This window comes from Nomascus leucogenys, chromosome 7b (genome assembly GCF_006542625.1).
Source record: "Nomascus leucogenys isolate Asia chromosome 7b, Asia_NLE_v1, whole genome shotgun sequence".
Taxonomy (NCBI): Eukaryota; Metazoa; Chordata; class Mammalia; order Primates; family Hylobatidae; genus Nomascus; species Nomascus leucogenys.
Window position 1 is genome coordinate 43,269,411 of NC_044387.1, and position 20,094 is coordinate 43,289,504.

Here is a 20,094-nt window from a genome sequence, read left to right on the forward strand (position 1 = left end):
AGCAATTAATAATTATTATAGAGTCCTGAGAAAAACTACCTGAGGTGGTTTTGTGTTGTTTAAGGACCCTGTCTCCCACTCACTGCCTGTTAATACTTATGTTGAACAGTACCATCCACCCATACCTGCACTTCCTCCAGGTCCAAACTGCCAAGCACAAACAAATAACCCCCACACTCCTAGATGTATGGCCAACTGCAAAACCTAAAAGATTAGTTTAGTAAGATATTTCTATATTTATTAGAAATATACCATAAGAAAATATTGTGAGAAAAGAAGAAAAAAAAGTTCTTCCTTCCTCCAAAGGCTAGAAGATAGTCAGCAAAGGAAACTTATTTTGCCTTACTTTGAAATCCCCCAGTACAAACAGTTTGAGAGATGACTATGAGAAACACCAGTGGCAGAGTGGGATGTAAAACAGAGAAAGAGATAATAATGCACAAAAGGAGGGTTTATCAAGCCAGAGACACTGTGGGTAACAAGAGTTTAATCTTGCTGGAACGCTGGGAGCTATAGCACAGAATAGATGCTAGGGGTGAAGGGGTTGGGTCTTAGCCACCGCTCCCGACTCTGCAGCCTCGCCTATCAGTGGTGGCTTGAAGTCTGTTGAGGAGCAAAGGCTTTAATTTCCCAGCACTTCTGGTTTGCCCAAAGCACCTAAGCAAAGCAAACTGCAGTAGTCAGAGGCCCCCCACTCCCATCTCGAAGGCACAGGCTATGAGAAGGCTTCTGATACCCACAGAAATGGAGTTACGCCTGGGACACCAACAGGGCCTCCCTCAGCTACCCAGTGAAGAGCATTAAGTGTTGCTTTAGGCTGTTTGACTGGCTGGTGGCTCTATAGCAGAGAGCACAAAAAATACAATCCTTATTATTGGAAGTAAAAACTAAGACTTGGTTTATGTAACATCCATATACTTAGCAGAAGACAGCCAATAAGTCTGCTAACGTTAAGCAGCAGTTCTCAAAAGGTAGTCTTCAAGACCCTTTTGGAAGGCACAGGAGATCAAAGCTATGTTAATAATTATACTGAGACATTATTTGGTATTTTTCACTTATGGTACAAAAGCAATTGTGAGTAAAGGTGACTCAGCACCAACAGAAGTACTGGCAACAAACAAGTAGTCACTGTATTCTTGATTATCACACACTTGCAGGGGCAGAAAAAGCCAGTTTCACCCAAGAATTCCTTTAATACGGCAGTAAAAGTTATTATTTTATTAAATTAGCTCTTAAACACAGCTTTTAAAATATTCTATGTGACTAAATGGGAAGTAGGCAAAATACATTTTTGCTACATACCGAAGTAGACAGTTGATTTGACAATAAGCACTTGTAGAACTGTTTGAGTCGTAAGCTACTTCACACAACTCCATTTTTACTTGAAATTTCAACTGACAAACTATGATTATTCAGATTTGACTGTTTGATAGACATTTTCTCAAAAACAGATGTGCAAGCTTGTCATTTCAAGGAAAACAAATGATAGTATTTGTTGTCAATGATAAAATTTGTTTTCAAGCAAAAGCTAGAATTTTAGAAAACTTCTTTCTGCTAAGTTTTAAGTGAGCTTGACAGCTTTTCAGTGATGAGATTGGTGGTGATATTAACAGACAGATATTCATAAAGTAATCTGTAAACATTTGGAAGCTCTGCACTACTCAAAGTGAACCAATATTTTCCAAATGACCAATACATGATGTTACAAAACCATGCATAGATAAAAAATATATTCAAAGTACAAGAGAGACCAATGCAAGTTAATTAACTGAGTACAAAAAGTTCCATGATAAGGTTTTCAGATTCCACATTACAACTGATTAAGAAACAACCACCTGTTGAAGAATTTCAATGTAGTATCAAAGAAGACAATCAACAGTTACCTAAAAAGGTTATTAAATCATGCCTCCCTTTTTGAGTTATCTATGTGAGACTAGACTTTCTTCACATACTTCAACCCAAACAACATATTAACAACAGATTAACTGTAGAAGCAGATATGAGCATCTAGCCCTCTTCTATTAAACCAGATTAAAAAGATTTGCCAATTTTCTCACTATTTTTTTGTTTTCAAAATTGTTGATTTTCATTAAAAATGTTATTTATATTAACATGTTATGAGCTTATTATTCTTTTATAAAAATTTTTAACATGGCTTTAATTTCTGACATGGCACATATAGATACTCACTGTCTTTAATATGAGAAAGAGACATTTAAGATCTACTGAAATTTAGGCATAAATTTAGAGTTAGTTTCTAGCAGGAATAAAAGTCTTACTTTAAACTATCTTTATTCTAGCCTTGGCTGACTCAAGTCCCAAGATAGAAGAGCTGGAGTTGGGAGGGCAATCTCAAAACTAAGAGGTCTACCCAGGAAGCATCCTAATCTCCTTGGTACCATTATATCGCAATTCTAACCCAGTGATCACATACTTTAAGGCCTAGAAAGATTATTGAATTGTGTGTTGCCCAGGAACTTTAAATGGCGTGCCTCCCAGGAGATTCCAAGGCAGGTGGTCCTCAGCCTACTTTTTATAAAACGAAGTTCTACATACCATACAAACTGATATGCCAATTGCCCTCTCCTTACCTTATCCTCCCTCAACACTTATTCTGGATGTCTATGTGATTCCAAACACAATTTTACATCATTATCTTCGATGTCAATTCCTAACAATCGCATTGAGGACCATGTCTGCATTCTGACATTGGCCCCTCCTTTATGTTCTCACTATGGTTCATGCCTTCATCACCTTCCAGCTGGATCAGTAGGATGACCTTCCAATGGCTCTTTGCACAGCTCAAGTTAAATTACTCATACTTGTCGCTATGGTTTCAATGCCCCTTCAAAAATTAAGAGGTAGAACCTTTAAGAGGTGATTAAGTCACAAGGACTTCACTTTCAAAAATGGATTAATGCTGTTCTTTTGGAAATGGGTTCATTTCAGGAGTTTTCTCCATTTTCTCCTCTCTCTTGCATGCTCTCTCCCCATGTGATGCCTTCTGCATGTTATGATGCAGCAAGAAGACCCCTGCCAAATGAGACCCCTTGAACTTGGATTTCCTAGCCCTACTGAGCCAAACAAACTCCTGTTGCTTATAAATTACCCAGTCTCAAATGAACCAAGATACTTATCAGAAAACTTGCACAAACTATCACAAATATACTAATACTTGTCCAGAAAGCTAGCTCAAATTATATCACTACTCTGCTCAAAAACATTAAGTGCCTATAACTTGAAGTTCTCAGATGACTTGATTTAGCATTTATAGTTCTCCATAATCTGGCTCCACTTTGCCATTCCCACCATGTTCCTCTGTTGATCTCCTTAGATACTCCACAAATCAGCAAAATGTTTTGCTCTTCTGGACCAGACCCAAGGCTTCCACCCTTATGCATTTGGTTTTGTTATCTCCTTTGCCTGCAGTTACTACCATGTGAGTTGTCCCCTTAGTTCCTATACATTCAAACCACTACATGCGCTTCAAGGGCCAGATCAAATGTTGCCTACTCCACCAAGCTTTATCTGATCTTGCAGCTGGGAATAATTTCTAAAAACCTTCTGGTCTGTTTCTCTTGGTTCTCCTTGTAACACTTTCTACCCTGTAGCATGGTAATCTAAATGCATAGTTCATCTTCCTGATTACACTGGAAGAACCATATGGGAGTTTTGTGCATTTTCGTGTCTGATTCATCACCATACTCTGACCACAGCTATCCCACAATGGCAACTCAATAGTTTTTAAAGAATTAATCTTTTATAGAATACTTATTCTGATTTCTCAAACGTAGAATGTAGAATTTACCAAGCAAATCATTCTTTGCTATACAAATAATCTATCTTCTTGGTTGATGGTGGTGGCTTGAGTAAAGTTACTAGCAACTAATTTTTATGTTTCTGGTACACACCCAGTTCTGCAAGGAATCTCTCATTCAACATCTGATATTAAGAATTCCTCAAACATATTTACAATGAAACTTCACTCTACTCATAGGCCTTTCTCAGAGTCCTGTCGTAGTATTTGAAAACATGCAGCCATAATACAGCATGTGCTAAGCACTGTACTAAAACCACAAAGTACATTAACTTATGTTCTTTGGGATACTTTTTGATTCTATCCTATTTAGGAACATTTACACTGTTCTGATGCCCAACAGAATCAGTACCCAAGAGAAACTGAAAGCATGGAAAGAAAAAGCTGTGGAAACAGTTCTGGAGAAACGTTGCCTTCCATACTCCTGCAAAAGCCAATAGCTGACTCTTTAGAAGACCCACAGATGCTAAGGTGATCACAACTTGCATAGTTCCAAATGTTTACTAAGCAGGTAGTTCTTGAGCTATTGGCATGACACAAAAAGCAAAACACTTTTGTGGTATTCTAGAAAATCTGGTGGCCAGACTAGAAAAGCTAGTGGGAACAGCTTTGCTGCAATTGACATTGACCAAAGCAATAAATTGGGAAGAGCTAAAATGGAGACTTTCTGGCTGATAGAAAGATATTTGTTGCATACCCGGGATGAAATAAGGTCTTTTAATAATGCGGAAATGCTACTGCTTTCCAGCATAACTTGCCAATTTCCCCAACCAGTATTTTTTCTTTTTTATCAGAAACTTTAACTTACCAATCCTGTGACAAAACTGATAAAGACGCAAGAGGTTCTAGATTAAGACAAACTCATGGAAAAAGTTAAAAACCATCTAATGTCTCATCCTATATAGCGTAAAGTATAATTAGCGTCACCTACTATAAGCCTTGATGCTCAAAAGTGGAATACTAAATTTGTCCCTCACTTTGAGTGTTTTTTCTTCTGTGACTAATCGATCTCAAAACAAGTTATGACCATATTTACTCACATAACAAAATCTTAAGAGAATTATGCCTGCTCCACAACATATGACTGCACTCACATTTGCTCTTTCATCTTTTAACTGTCTCTATGACATTCTTGTTGGAAATGCTTATCAGAGCTCCTAAAATCAGAGTTCCATTTCTCCACCTGGCCCATTCCCTTTGATCTAGTTGTTGTAGCCCTATTGATGACAGAAGGCCACCCAGCATCATGTTCAGGCTCAAGCATAAAATAGTGAACAGCAAAGGAAAAGTCTAGATTTCAGGGAGGTGACGTCAATGTTTAATTTTATAATGTGCATAAGCTAATATACATTATAATTTGAATTATGTAATTAGATAAGTCAATGCACTTTATAAATCATAAATAAATTTGGGCAGCTCTAAGTTTAGGGATCAAGTATATTCTAAAACTTTCCAAAGCTTCTAATTTTTTTCAGAATTCAGTACACAATTTTCCTTGAAAACAAGGCAGTGAATCTCAGGAGTGAGATTCAGCCCTGAAGGACAGAATGATGGTAGAGTGATGAACAGCATGGACTCTTACTGAGTCCAAAGCCTGGCTCTGCCACATATCATCTATGTAACATGAAAACTCAGCTTAATTGTTCCAAGCCTCAGTTTCCCTCTCAATAAAAGAGGAAAATAATAATACTTAATTACCTCAGAGGATTGTGAGGATTAAATAACTTTTTTCACACAGTATGTAGAATATGCTAACTGTTCATAAGTGTTAACTGTCATTTTGTTGTGGATGTTACTATTATCATTTGGCCACCATTTAAGCCTATAACTCACAGAACTACTGAACTAAGAACTAACTCAAGTTAGTTCAGTACCTGGAAGTAAAAGTCTACCAGATGCTGAACAAAAGAGGCAAAGAATAGTTCCTGAGGTGGGAGGCGGTACCCGTGGCTGAGAAGAAGGAGGCCTGAGAGCGACATGTCCCCGGCGGCTCAGGCGGAGCGGCCCGTGGCGCTGTTTTTCTGAGTCCGGGGTGGCCTGGCAGCCGGCCAAGGACGAGGGTCGGTGGGGGCTGCCCCCGTGGTGGTGGCCGCCATGCTGGGAGCCTGGGCGGTTGAGGGAACCGCTGTGGCGCTCCTGCGACTGCTGCTGCTGGCGATCCGGGGACCCGGGCTCGGCGTGGCCGGCGTGGCCGGCGTGGCCGGCGCGGCGGGGGCCGGGCTGCCCGAGAGCGTCATTTGGGCGGTCAACGTGGGCGGAGAGGCGCATGTGGACGTGCACGGGATCCACTTCCGCAAGGACCCTTTGGAAGGCCGGGTGGGCCGAGCCTCAGACTATGGCATGAAACTGCCAATCCTGCGTTCCAACCCTGAGGACCAGATCCTGTATCAAACTGAGCGGTACAATGAGGAGAACTTTGGCTATGAAGTGCCCATCAAAGAGGAGGGGGACTACGTGCTGGTCTTGAAATTTGCCGAGGTCTACTTTGCACAGTCCCAGCAAAAGGTATTTGATGTACGATTGAATGGCCACGTCGTGGTGAAAGACTTGTATATCTTTGATTGCGCTGGGCATAGCACAGCTCACGATGAAATTATACCTATGAGCATCAGAAAGGGGAAGCTGAGTGTCCAGGGGCAGGTGTCCACCTTCACAGGGAAACTCTACATTGAGTTTGTCAAGGGGTACTATGACAATCCCAAGGTCTGTGCACTCTACATCATGGCTGGGACAGTGGATGATGTACCAAAGCTTCAGCCTCATCCGGGATTGGAGAAGAAAGAAGAGGAAGAAGAAGAAGAATATGATGAAGGGTCTAATCTCAAAAAACAGACCAATAAGAACCGGGTGCAGTCAGGCCCCCGCACACCCAACCCCTATGCCTCGGGCAACAGCAGCCTCATGTTTCCCATCCTGGTGGCCTTCAGAGTCTTCATTCCAACCCTTTTCTGCCTCTGCCGGTTGTGAGAACAAATGACCATCCTGAACAGGGTGGAGGGGTGTGGGAAAGAAACCAGCCATATTGGTTTTGGTTTCTATATTTTTCACAATGATTAATGAAAAAAAAAACAAAGGCAAAAAAACACACATCAATTAAAGGAGACAAAAAGAGGCAGAGCGAGTAGGGAGCAGCCCTCATTCACCACCTGGTCCCAGACCTGCTTTGGTCCTCGTCCTCTCTTTGTGGCTGGCCCCCAGCCGTCTCTTTCCTCTTGAGGATACTTAGGGTAAACTGGATCCTTCCTGCTCAAGGATCCTCATTTGTATACCTAGTGGAAAGGACTCTGAACTCAGGAGTCACGTTCCTTTTTTTAGGTTAGAAGTTAACAGCAGGGAAATGCCATCTTATTACCTGAGACGACCAGCACTGGGAGTTAGGTATGGTCTGAAGTTATGGCTAGATAAGACTTCAGATGTCCTGGGATTGAAAGACTGTGTGTGAAGGGGTAGAATTTGTGCGGTAAAGACTAAAAAAAAAAGTAGGGAGATTAAAAGAAAAGAAAGGGGAAAAAAAAAGAGGCAAAGAATAGGTTTTCTGTAATTCCTGCGATAACCAATGTTATAAAAAATTAACCAAAGTTTTTATTTGGGACAGACCCTTTCTTTTTCTGTTCAAGTAACTTTCTCCTATGTCCTGTATCACCTTCAGCCTCAGTATTTTATAATCTCCAATTTCTTCCTCCCTCATTGCTATCTAGATTTCTTCCCTTGACTAAAACCAAATAAGAAATTTCTCCCCTTCAGACAAAAACGCATGTTCTTTCAGTACAGGTGTCTTCAACTAGACTTGAACACAAACAGCATGATTAGTCATGTTAACATTCAGGTGACACTCTTATGAAAACCAAAAGTGATCACTAATACAAACTGGTTTTGTCCACATGTACACATGCATGTGTGCGCACATGTGTGTGTATATGCATACCTTTGAGAGTTGATATTACCTACAAGACTGACATACAGTACACATACACATACATATAAAGCTATTATTACACTTTATGACATTTCTCTTTCTTTTGTTATAAAGCATAGATAACCAAAAATTGGTACCATTTTTTTCAGCGGCTTGCATGGTTGCACAAATAAGAGCCCAGGCAGCATGGATTAAGGCAGGGGGTGCCATTTGTAGGCAAGTGCTCTTCTTTTTTTTCTGTCAAGTAGATTTTTAAATAAAATATAATTGAATTATGAATACGAGAAAAGCAAACATAAATCTAAGCACAAAATGGGCTTTTTCTTAATAATTCTTGTAACTGTTTATAACCCACTTTTTCAGCCTTTTCACAGCTTTTGCTTAAGCATTCTAATTTCACCAGTTACCTGTCTCCATAGCTCTACTAAACAACTTTTATAAAATACCCCAAGATTCTTGTTTGTCCTGTTCATCACTGTGTCTCCAGTATCTATACAGAATCTGGCACAGAGCAGGCCATCGATATTTATTAAGTTAATGAATGAATGAATGGGAACTGATTATGTAAACTACCCATCGATTCGAGGATAAGAAGTCTCATTTTTATATAGTCTAAAATAATTCTTACATCCTCTCTTCTTTTTGTATTTCTTTTTTTTTTTTTTTTTGAGACGGAGTTTCACTCTTTTTGCCCAGGCTGGAGTGCAATGGTGCCATCTCGGCTCACTGCAACCTCTGCCTCCCAGGTTCAAGTGATTCTCCTGCCTCAGCCTCCCAACTAGCTGGGATTACAGGTGCCTGCCACCACGCCCAGCTAATTTTTTGTATTTTTAGTAGAGACAGTGTTTCACCATGTTGGCCAGGATGGTTTCGATCTCTTGACCTCGTGATCTGCCCGCCTTGGCCTCCCAAAGTGCTGGGATTACAGGCGTGAGCCAACGCGCCCGGCTCCTTTTATATTTCTTATCTGAAATACTGTTTCTTCTCTCTGAGCTTCTTTCTAAAGCGGTACAGTCCCTTTTTTTCTATTCTCAGAAGCAAGCTTCCCCTTTGTGCTTTGAAATTGCCGTTTTAAAGAGGATGCTAGTAACATGATCATCCTATTTCAGACAATTCTAAATGAATAGTTTCTATAAGTGAAGCTGGATGAATGAACCATTAAAATCATGTCTTAAAGTGATCAGACTTCCCTCTTTACACAATTATTATATATTAAAACAAGACTAGCCCACTTCATCACATATACCATCAAGCAGGTTTCTTCATACTTAATCATATCATTAAATCAGTCATTGCCAACCTTCTATCTTATGCTCTGGAATGTCTCAAGAGGCAAGTGGAACTCTCAAAATGAAATTAGTTTTAATTAACTTTAAAATATAAGTGTGAATGTGTCATACAGCACTTGGAAAGAGAAGGTTATACAAAAGAGTGTCACAGCATTAAAGGAGTAGGGATCAATGCACTAGCCAAAAAGAAGACAAATGACTTTGAAACATTGCCTGAGGTTAAGCACTTCACTTCCAAATACAGTTTCCCATGAAGAACACACTCAGGAGAAAAGGGAGAGAGATGGTGTAATTTGAATGATGTTACACCTACTGTCTAAATTTTATTTAGATTAGGATAGTTAAAGACTATATTTGCCTGAGGACAGAGAATAGGCTACATGAGAAGAGACATTTATTGGGTATCCAGTAAGGTTCCACAATGCTGAATTTTCTTACAATTCTTAGATTAGATTAGGACTTATCTTCATAGTTGACTGATAAGAAGACATTACTCCTTTCATGCTCTTCTTATTCTAGACAGGTCGAAACAGTTATAGAGCAGCATGTATAAAAGTATGTTAATCTGCTTAAGCTTGTAATTCTGACATAGGATCAACGTCCATTTTTTCAAAATTTGTTTTAAACACATTTATCATAGGCTTGCTGCTGTTCTGAATATTTTTTCTTATATACAAATGACTGACCACAGAAAAAAATAGCAAAGAAAAAAACACATTATCTACCACATCTCCACTCTTTGGTTTGTATCCTTCAAGATTTTGTCTCTTCCTTAACTAGAAAAATGAGGGTTTTGCTACAAACCTCAAAAATCAGATCATTCTATTCAACAAATACACAAACACAGTCTTAGCAAAAATCAATCTAAGGTCATGCACCCTTGTTAATAATCGATATATAAGAAAACTTTAGAATGATCCATATTTTGTATTTTCATAAAGCCAGAAACCACATGTTTTCTTTCTTTATACTTGCCGTAATGGCGTCATAGGTGCTCAATGATTTTGGATTTAAAGAAGGTTAGGAAGAGCATAAAGTCATTCCAAGGTAATTACTAAAATCCCACAGAAATGTTACATGGTGAAGGCTACCCCTTCATGTTTGTGGCAGGTAGACTCTAAGATGACCTCCAATGATCCCCGCTTCTTGATATTGACACCTGGTGTAATCTCCCCTTGAGTGTGAGCTGGCCCAGTGCCTTGCTTCTAACCAAGAGAATGTGGCAAGGTGATGGGATGTCACTTCCTTGAATAGGTATCTTCTGTCTTGCTATCAGATTCTCTCTATTGCCTTCCCGGTAAGCAAGTTGTGTTTTTTTTGTTTGTTTTTTTTTTTTTTTTTTTGAGACAGAGTCTCACTCTGTTGCCAAGGCTGGAGTGCAATTCTCCTGCCTCAGCCTCCTGAGTAGCTAGGATTACAGGCACACACCACCACAGCCAGGCTGGTCTCGAACCCCTGACCTCAGGTGATCTGCCCGCCTTGGCCTCCCAAAGTGTTGGGATTACAGGTGTGAGCCACCACGCCCAGCCCCAGTACACAAGTTTTTATGAAGCAAACTGCCACACTAGAGAGTCATACATGGCAAGGAATTGAGTGCATTCTCTCACCTAGGAATGGAGGCTGCTAGGAACCGAGACCCTCAGTCTAACACTGCCCCCACAAGGAAATGAAATCTGCCAACAAAAACAAGAATTAGAAAGAGATCCTTTTATGGATGAAGAATATTCCACTGCATGGATATACCACACTGTTTATCCATTCACCTGCTGATGAGCACGTGCATTGCTTCCATCTTTTGGTGATTGCAAATAGAGTGGCCATGAATATTGGTGTACAAGTTTTTGTTTGAACATCTGCTTTCAATTATTTTGCATATATTATCTACAAGTGGAACTGCTGGGTCAAATGGTAATTTTATGTTTAACTTACTGATAAAACATGTGTTGTTTAAGTCCCTAAATTTGTAGTGAATCGTTACACAGCAATAGATAATTAATGCAAAGTTTAAAATGAATTTGCAGCTAGGTAGAAATTCCCAAATGTGGATTAATGAACTACAGGGAGAAAAAAATAATAATTTACCATTGGTCTGACTGGCAACTCATGATTCCCCCAGTCAATAGTATTTACTGCATTCTCAAAATACTTCTTTCAAAAGCAACATTAAAAAAAATTGCTCTGAGGGTTTCCCGGGTGCCATGTGTTGTGCTGTGCTGTACTGCACAGATTTTTTTAAAAAAAGAAAAGGGCACAGTCTCCACCCTCAGAGTGCACAGATCTCCAATTAAGAATTACCTCTGCTGATATTCTCCAGAATTCTGTTCATCAGCTTATTTCTTCTCTTGTTGTACATCCTCTTTGGGAAAGTCTTTACTCACATTTTTTCATCTACCTCTAATATCATGAAAACACTCAGTTCAAATGCTCTCATCTAATTTTCTCCTGAGCACCAATACTCTTACTTCTTCTATCATGTGTTCCCTTCTAGAAGTTCCCCAGGTATTTTAAACTCAACTTGTCCCCAAATAAACTAATTCTTGCTATGCACTCTTTTCCAGTCCAACCTCTTGAATTCCCTGTCAGACTTAGCAGCCAAGATTGAAACTATGAATCTTAAGTCATTCTTTACCCCTTATCCTTTATTCCTAATTGTCAGTCGTCAACTGCCCAACTTACCTCTCCTCTATAACTCAGTGTAACTACCAAGCTCTTTGACACTTTTAAAATTTCTCTGCTATGATTTGAATGTGTACCCCAAAAAGCATGTATTGGGAACTTGGTCCCCAATCCAACAGTGAGAGGTAGGCCCTAATAGAAGTTGCTTAGGTCATGAGGGATTCACCAGCACAAGTGGATTAATGCTGATTATTAAAAGGCTTCAGGTTGTCAGTTCAATCTCTTACTCTTTTGCCTTCTGCCACAGGATAACACGGTAAGAAGCCCTTTGCCAAGTGCCAATGCCATGCCTTTGAACTTCCCAGCCTCCAGAACTTGAGCTAATAAATTTCTGTTCGTTACAAATTATTCAGTCTCAGGTATTTTGTTATAATAGCACAAATGGACTAAGATGTTCCTCTGGCTGTTTTTCCTCTGCTACACTTACGGCTTATCTAGAAAATTCTTATGCATATTTCAAGCCTGAACCCAAACATTATGTCCTTGTGAAGCCTTCCTTAATTTTATTTTTTATAAGACTACTTTCTCTATCCATTGTGATCCTGGAGCAAATTGATTATCTCTTCAATTTCAAAAGCTAGACCCATAACAAAGCATCAGTTTTTACCTGCCTAGTTCTTTATGACTGTTCTGGGCTGAAAGATTTCTGCACTTACGTTTTGAGACCAATTTTTCTGGATATTTTAGGTAGCTAATATGGGAATCAACATATAATCTTCACTCAATTCATGTGTGCTGAATTTAAAACAGCCATCTGATTTATATTATGATTCACTTAACCAACTAACCAGTATGTATTGAGTAGCTTCTATGTATCAGACGTAACACTAGGCATAAGAAATATGGTGGCAAACCAAATAGACATGACCCCTGCCTGACTCATGAGCTCATAGTCTCACAGGTCACTGAGCTGATAACACATTTATGACACCACGTCATTTAGGCTTCAACCTATCTCTGAGCAACATTAAGTATTTCCTATATGTATTATTTTGATTCTTTTTTTTTTTTTTTTTTTTTGAGATGGAGTCTCGCTCTGTCTCCCAGACTGTAGTGCAATGGCGCGATCTCAGCTCACTGCAACCTCCGCCTCCCAGGTTCAAGTGATTCTCCTGCCTCAGCCTCCCGAGTAGCTGGGACTACAGATGTGCGCCACCACACCCGGCTAATTTTTTGTATTTTTAGTAAAGACGGGGTTTTACCATGTTAGCCAGGATGGTCTTGATTTCCCAACCTCATGATCCGCCCACCTCAGCCTCTCAAAGTGCTGGACTACAGGCATGGGCCACCACACCTGGCCTTACTATTTTGATTCTTAAATAAAAACCGGAAAATTAAATTTCTTTTCAGTGAGTTATAAGTAAATTTTATTACCATCATTAGCACTGCATTAAAAACAACAAAAAAACCAATCCCTTCCTGATACCTTTCAACATATATGACTGTTTGTATAATATCTAAATCTAAACATCTAATATCTAAATCTGAACATTGATAGGATGCCTCAACTATCCAGAACATAGCTAAAAATTAGGAACCATGGGGCAGCCAACAGAAATATCTCCAGATTAATAACCTAAAGCTCACATGCTTAGCATTCTAAAAAGTCCCTCAGGTCCACACAGAAACCTGGCATAGAAAAAAAAGTGATCACACTTAATTTTCTTGGCTCCCTATTCAGAGCATATTAGAAGTAGTAAATTATTCTGTGGGTGATGTAAGAGAGAGAGAATCTGCCAGAAACAGGCACAGAGACAGTAGCAAGAAGAGATAGCTACAATAGAGACTAAATCAAGAAATTAAGAAATTAGACGAGAAGAGACAATAACTATGAAAGAAAATAAGGCACAGAACAGAAATTAAAAGCACAGCACTTCAGATTTAATGTAGCATGCAATAGCCACCCACTTTCCCAATAGTACTGTAGGGTTTCTGACGTCCATCAAATAAATGATGAATTATATTCCTGGCATTTTCATTTATTATCATTTGAACATATAAATGTAACAAGGAAAGTCTGATGAACGCCATTACCAACAATCCTGTCTAATTCTGCCTCACCTCACTTCCTGCTTTCTATTATTTTAAAGCAGACCGTTAATATTACATACTTTCATCTGTACAAATTTTGGTATATATCTAAAAGATGAGAATTCTTTTTAAAAACATAACCAAAGTACCATCAATATATGTAAAAGAAATTAAAATCAATTGTAAAGTTTATAGCCCATTTTCAGCATTAAAATGTCTTAAAATATTGGTTGGACATGGTGGCTCATGCCTATAATCCCAGCACTTGGGGAGGCCAAGGTGGGAAGATTGCTTGAGCCCAGGAGTCCAAGACCAGCCTGGGCAACAGAGGGAGACCTTGTCTCTACAAAAAGTAAAAAATCAGCCAGACATGGTGGCACATGCCTGTAGTCCCAGATAATTGGGAGGCTGAAGCAAAAGAATTGCTTGAGCCTGGGAGATGGAGGATGCAGCGAGCCATGATCACACCACTGTACTCTAGCCTGTCTCAAAACAAAACCAACAAACAAACAAAACCATAAAATGTTTAAAAATATTAAATCAAAATATATTTTTATATTCTCAATTTTATTGGTTAACTGTCAAGAGAGATTTAAAAAAAGTGTTCTGGGAAGCACTCTCTTTGCTAATGCAACACCCAGTGAAGATGTGGCATCATTAAATTATGATATTTTGATATTGAAACTTAATTCTTTAATCAAGGAAAATCCTTTTATAGAAAATCGTTAATTTTGTTTAGTCTACCATAGCTCTTTCAGATTTAAAAGGTAACAATTTAATTTATTATTATTTGAGGGCCACAGACTAATTCCCTGAAAGTATTATCAGAAATGATATATTATTAACTTATTAGGAGATCACAGGCTATCTTGAGAAAACTTCATGTCAAAATTAGTTGTATTAGTACTGAGATGTAATTATTCTTCAGAAGGATCATAAAATCAAAAACAAGCAGGGAAAAAAATGATACATACCTGGAAAATATAGAATTGATCTCTGGAGGCCAAAACTTAGGTAGAAAATTAAAGAACTGGGGACACAGGTACATAATCATCTTTTCTTCCAACTGAAAGCCATGGTTTGAAGGAAACTTAAATGAATGGGACTCTAGTAGTTGAATTGGAAACTAGAAACCTATTTGGCACATCTAAGGAAGGATGTGGAGGGGAGAAAATGGGCAGAACACAAAACAGCTTTAAATTGAATTTGAGAAAAAAATGTCTAGATAAAATCTGAAACTACAAATCTTATCTTCTTCCTAACTTAGATGTGCCTTGGAAGGATTACAGAAGTGCTGAGAACCCTGCAGCCCTTGGGGTGTCCAGTGGGACCTGGGGCATGCTCTCCCCATCTCTTGTCATCACCTCTAGCAGTAAGCAGTTTGTTTATCCTAATATACCATTAAAATATTATCATTTTCAATGTTTGATAATGTGAAAAACCTTGCAAAGCATTAGTCCAAAGAGCTTATTAGCCTGTCATTCAAGGCTCTTGATGATTTGACCCAAATGACCTTTCTAACCTTGAATCTTTTCACACCATTTATGAAACGTTTACACTGGCCAAAAGGAACTGCTCGTGTTTTCCCCTTACACCGTTCATGCTTCTCAACTGCTGTTGCCTCTGGTTTGAATTTCTCCTCCTCCTGGGAATCTACTTTTTCCCTATATTTATATTTTCAAGTATAATCGACTCCTAAGCCTGCATTAAATGCCATCTGTATCACAAAACCCTTCCTTTTACTGTATTTGTATATAATCTTTTTTCCCCCACTAAAGAGCCAGAGTAGTCAATTATCTATAGTTTTTAATGTCATGCATAACTCTCTATTTTGTACCATTGTCACTTATGTAAAATGTTTTTAGTTTACCAACTGGAGTCAAAGTTCTTTGATTGCTTAATTCAAGTAAATTTACTCCAGCATTTTCTGAGAAACTTTTATGTGCCAAGTACTGTACTAGGTGCAGAGGATACCAAATTAGTGTGGCTACACTATCACCAGAATTATTGAGTATTGTTTTTAAGATTCTAGCCCAGCTACTTGGGAGGCTGAGGCAGGAGAATGGCGTGAACCCAGGAGGTGGAGCTTGCAGTGAGCCGAGATCGCGCCACTGCACTCCAGCCTGGGCGACAGAGCAAGACTCCATCTCAAAAAAAAAAAAAAAAAAAAAAAAAAAAATTCTAGCCAATATGATAAGGCAGAAATTAGTAAGAGGTACTGCAACTGGCAGGGGGAAGAAGTATGATTATTTATAGATACAAACCCAAAATAATTAATGAGAAAACTTAGAACTAATAATATGGTTCCATAAGGTGATAAGAAACAAAATTTAAATGTTTTCAAATATTTTTATAATACATTAAAAAACATTTAAAAATCCAGCGATTTTAACAAATATTTTAATATCCCAAGATGTACATGGAAAAATATCCCAATAGGTATATGGATGAATGCACAAACACATACTCATGCAGGCACACACACAAAATATGTCTTATACTACCATATAGTATAAGAAATATTTTAATTCTTCCCAAATTTAATGAATATGTTTATTAAATATATTTATGCATTTAATATAATAAACATTTTAATCTTTCCAAATTTACTAGTGAGTTTAAGACATTACCAATAAAAATCTCAAGGAAATCTTTAACCCAAAATTTCACCTGGAAATCATTAACCCAAAACCTTTCACCCAAAATTTCACTAAAAATAGTCATATTTTTAAGAGCAAAATAATCAATAGACACAAATTACAAAGGAGATACAAACATAAAGAATTTTAATTTGTTATTTAAAAAATACAAACTATAATTATATGGTACTTTTTTTTTAAGTGAAAGTAAGTTTATTAAGAAAGTAGAGGGATAAAAGAATAGCTACTCCATAGATACAGCAGCCCCTGAGGGCTGCTGGTTGCCATTTTTATGGGTATTTCTTAATGATATGCTAAACAAGGGGTGGATTATTCATGCCTCCCCTTTTTAGACCATATAGGGTAACTTCCTGATGTTGCCACGGCATTTGTAAACTGTCATGGCACTGGTGGGAGTGTAGCAGTGAGAACAACCAGAGGTCACTCTCATGGCCATCTTGGTTTTGCTGGGTTTTAGCCAGCTTCTTTACTGCAACCTGTTTTATTACCAAGGTCTTTATGACCTGTATCTTGTGGTATGGTACCATTTTTCACTTATCCAACTGCCTAAAAAAATCTAAACGATGATCTGCAACAATAGGAAAGATCCAATAACAAAGATAATAGGATGTATTTCTAATAGGAATGTAAATCTATGTAAATTTTCTAATAAGCGGTTTCGTATTATGTATCAAGAGCCTTACAATGTTTTAATCCTGAATTTTCTGTTTTTAATATCTAATCTAAGGAAATATTTAGAAACTCAATTCAAACATACACTTTTAAAAGAAAATCAGATAAATACTAAGTGCCAGATCTCTACCAAATTACACAGGACAACACAGGCATATAGAAGATCTGCGAAGTGCCTACCAAGGACATAGATACTGAAGGTTAAATTATTTTATCATTAATCATCAGAAATTGTCTAAACCATATTAAAGAGTCAAAGTTCCACACAAGTTGGATTCAGTTAGGAATACTGACAGATAGATGTACTGATAAAAATGAGTTGATAAGGAGGAGGGTAGATCAGCAATCAAACCCCGAGGAGAGAAAGTGGCAAGTGCTGGCAGTACCCCACACAAGTATTATCCATGGCCAAATACGTGACTTGTCCAGTCTTGGTAGCAGGCATATTGCTATTAACAGACACACTATCAGAGCCAGATGCCATTAAGTCATGTGGCTGCTATAAGGTCCTCAGTTCTGACAAATGTATACCTTATTCAGCTGACAATGTCATAGCAAAGAAGGATAAGAAAACAATGACAAATCTAAGTCTCCAAACTTAATTGTGACCATCAAAGAACAAATGGTTACTATGTTATTCTAGAGACTATACTACCAAAAATGATCATTTACCCTAGACTGTAGAAAGGATTTCAACCTAATAATTGGAAGAAGATGAGAAGGCGGAGACCATGAATGGTCATCCTAAATAGGAAGACAGTTAAAGGAGGATAAAGCTATCAGAAAGGGAAAGATTAGAGGCTAAAATGAAGTTATACTTGCAAAAATGTTAAGAACATATAAGCAAAAAAAAAAAAAAAAAAAACTAGAGAGGGCATAAAAAGGGTAACTCTGAAAAGGTTAAGAGGAAAGTAAATTTGCAGATAGGAGAGAGTATATCAAACTTCTTTAAGTTAACTCAAGTCTCCAGATCCAGACAGATTACATACAAGATAGCAGAAAAACTCAGATGTAACTGCAAAACTGCTCTGAGCAATGTTACGTAACCCTGGAGAATGGGAAAGTTACCAGATGATTGGTGATAGGCAAATATTGCCCCAGATTTAAAAACTGGGATCATTGTGAACCACCATGGGTTCACTAAGAATAAGTGTTTCTAAATAATTCTCAGCTCCTTTTGGACTGACTTGCCAGGTTGGTACATTTGGGGAATACCATAGTATGGGATCATTTCAGGAAAGTATTTGACAAGTCTCTTACAGCGTCCTTGGGAATGAAAGAAAGAAATCAGATGGCAGTAGTTAGGTAGCTTTGTAGCTGATTTAACTGACTTACCCCCAAATTCATGAATTTGTGCCAACATGAAAGGGGCTAGGTCTTCTATGATTTGCAACCAACCTTGGTTTTCACAGCACTTCACACTTAAGTCTATTATAGCAATTATCACACTCCATTACAGTTTTATAATTACATGTCTATTGTTCCCTGTAGCCTGTGAGCTCCCTGAAGGAATGATTACTTTTTTTTTTTTTTTTTTTTTCTGAGACAGAGTCTCACTCTCTTGCTAGGCTGGAGTGCAGTGGCGCAGTCTCGGCTCACTGCAACCTCTGCCTCCCGGGTTCAAGCGATTCTCCTGCCTCAGCCTCCAGAGTAGCTGGGACTACAGGCACGCAACACCACACCCGGCTAATTTTTGTGTTTTTAGTAGAGACGGGGTTTCACCATGTTGGCCAGGATGGTCTCGATCTCTTGACATGGTGATCTGCCCACCTCGGCCTCCTAAAGTGCCCAGCCAGAATGATTACATTTTATTCATCTTGTTATTTCTAGCAGGGAGCATGAGATTAGCACAGAGTAGACAGTTTGATACATGTTTATACATTCTAATTGAATTAAAAAGTTGAAGAAATTATTTTAATATTTACAGATGTCTCAAAGCTGAAAGGAATTGCTAGTATGTTGGATGATAAAAGAAAAAAGCCAAAAAGTTCTTGACAAGCTGGAACAATGAGCCAGCGCTTACACAATGGAATTTAATAGAGATATAAGTAATGTCTGGTACTTGGAATAAAAAAAAAAATCAACTGAAGAACACAATGGGAAAGACATGACTGAAAACAGCTGGATGTTTTGACAGCTTATCCAACATGGGCCAGTAGGGTGCTATGATTCGTGTTGTTGGCATGAAAAGAAAAAGCAAACCTAAAAAGAGATGAGTATCACTGGTCAGACCACATCTATAGCATCATGCTTCTAGGCACATATTTTACAAGGGACCCCACAATTTAATACTTCTCCAGGAGACAAGGAGGATCCTGGTAGACCTGGAGACCACATCATAGGAAAAACAGTTGAAGAAATGGAAGATAGTTAGATTGAAAAGTGATCCTTCAGAATATATGACACCTAAATTCATGTTTCCAAATTACTATCTAGGGAAGATGTAATATTTGTTAGTGTGGCTCCACAAGGCAGAGCTAAGATTATTTTAACAAAGAAGCAGAGAGTTGCATTTTAGTAAATTATAGTGAATGATAATAATGAAAACTCTTCAAACATGGCGTATATACATGCTTTCTGAGATTGACTTCCTCACCATGCAAGTACTCAGTTTGGGACTGTTCAGTTCAGTCACATGCCAGAGATTTGAAAACAGCAAATTCCTATTTGGTGTAACAGGTTTGAGCAAGAAATGTCTGATTTAACAAATATGGTTTCATATTCTTTTATGAGATAAAACTGCTGGAAGGTAGAATGCTATTATAAGACTCATTTCTGAAGGAGACTGCATACCCAACTTTCCTGACACTGCTTCCGAGAAGGACAGGTTCGACCACTGCCCACTGCAGCAAATGCACCCATAGCCCACTCTGAGTTCCAGAGTGATGGTAGAAGATCTGGAAGACACTGCCTTGTCTCATGTGGGGCAGAGTTTCAAGACAGCAGAAGGCAAGGGAGATCAGGAACATCACCCTGTTATTCAGGTAAACTGTAAAAGTATATAAAAATATATAACAAATCAAGAAGAATGAA

General features: G+C 38.4%; 2 protein-coding genes across 4 annotated transcripts in view; one reads left to right on the forward strand and one right to left on the reverse strand.

Annotated features, from left to right (window-relative positions):
* The window catches only part of ARL15 (ADP ribosylation factor like GTPase 15), a 427,617-nt gene that overhangs the window by 239,323 nt on the left and 168,200 nt on the right, over positions 1–20,094 (reverse strand). The window lies entirely within an intron of this gene.
* On the forward strand, positions 5,778–6,932 carry LOC100593843 (malectin-like). 2 transcript variants are annotated; one of them, XM_012507865.2, is made up of 2 exons: positions 5,778–6,322; positions 6,552–6,874. In XM_012507865.2, the coding sequence occupies exons 1-2, from the start codon at positions 5,912–5,914 to the stop codon at positions 6,792–6,794; spliced, it is 654 nt and encodes a 217-aa protein (XP_012363319.1). In that variant the 5' UTR covers positions 5,778–5,911; the 3' UTR covers positions 6,795–6,874. The 2 variants fall into 2 exon arrangements, with proteins under 2 accessions (XP_012363319.1, XP_012363318.2); XM_012507864.2 differs by having other exon boundaries at positions 5,778–6,932.

What these genes read in the sequence shown, in the direction of transcription:
- LOC100593843 (XM_012507864.2), top strand. Translation starts at nt 5,912, where the DNA reads ATGCTGGGAGCCTGGGCGGTTGAGGGAACCGCTGTGGCGCTCCTGCGA.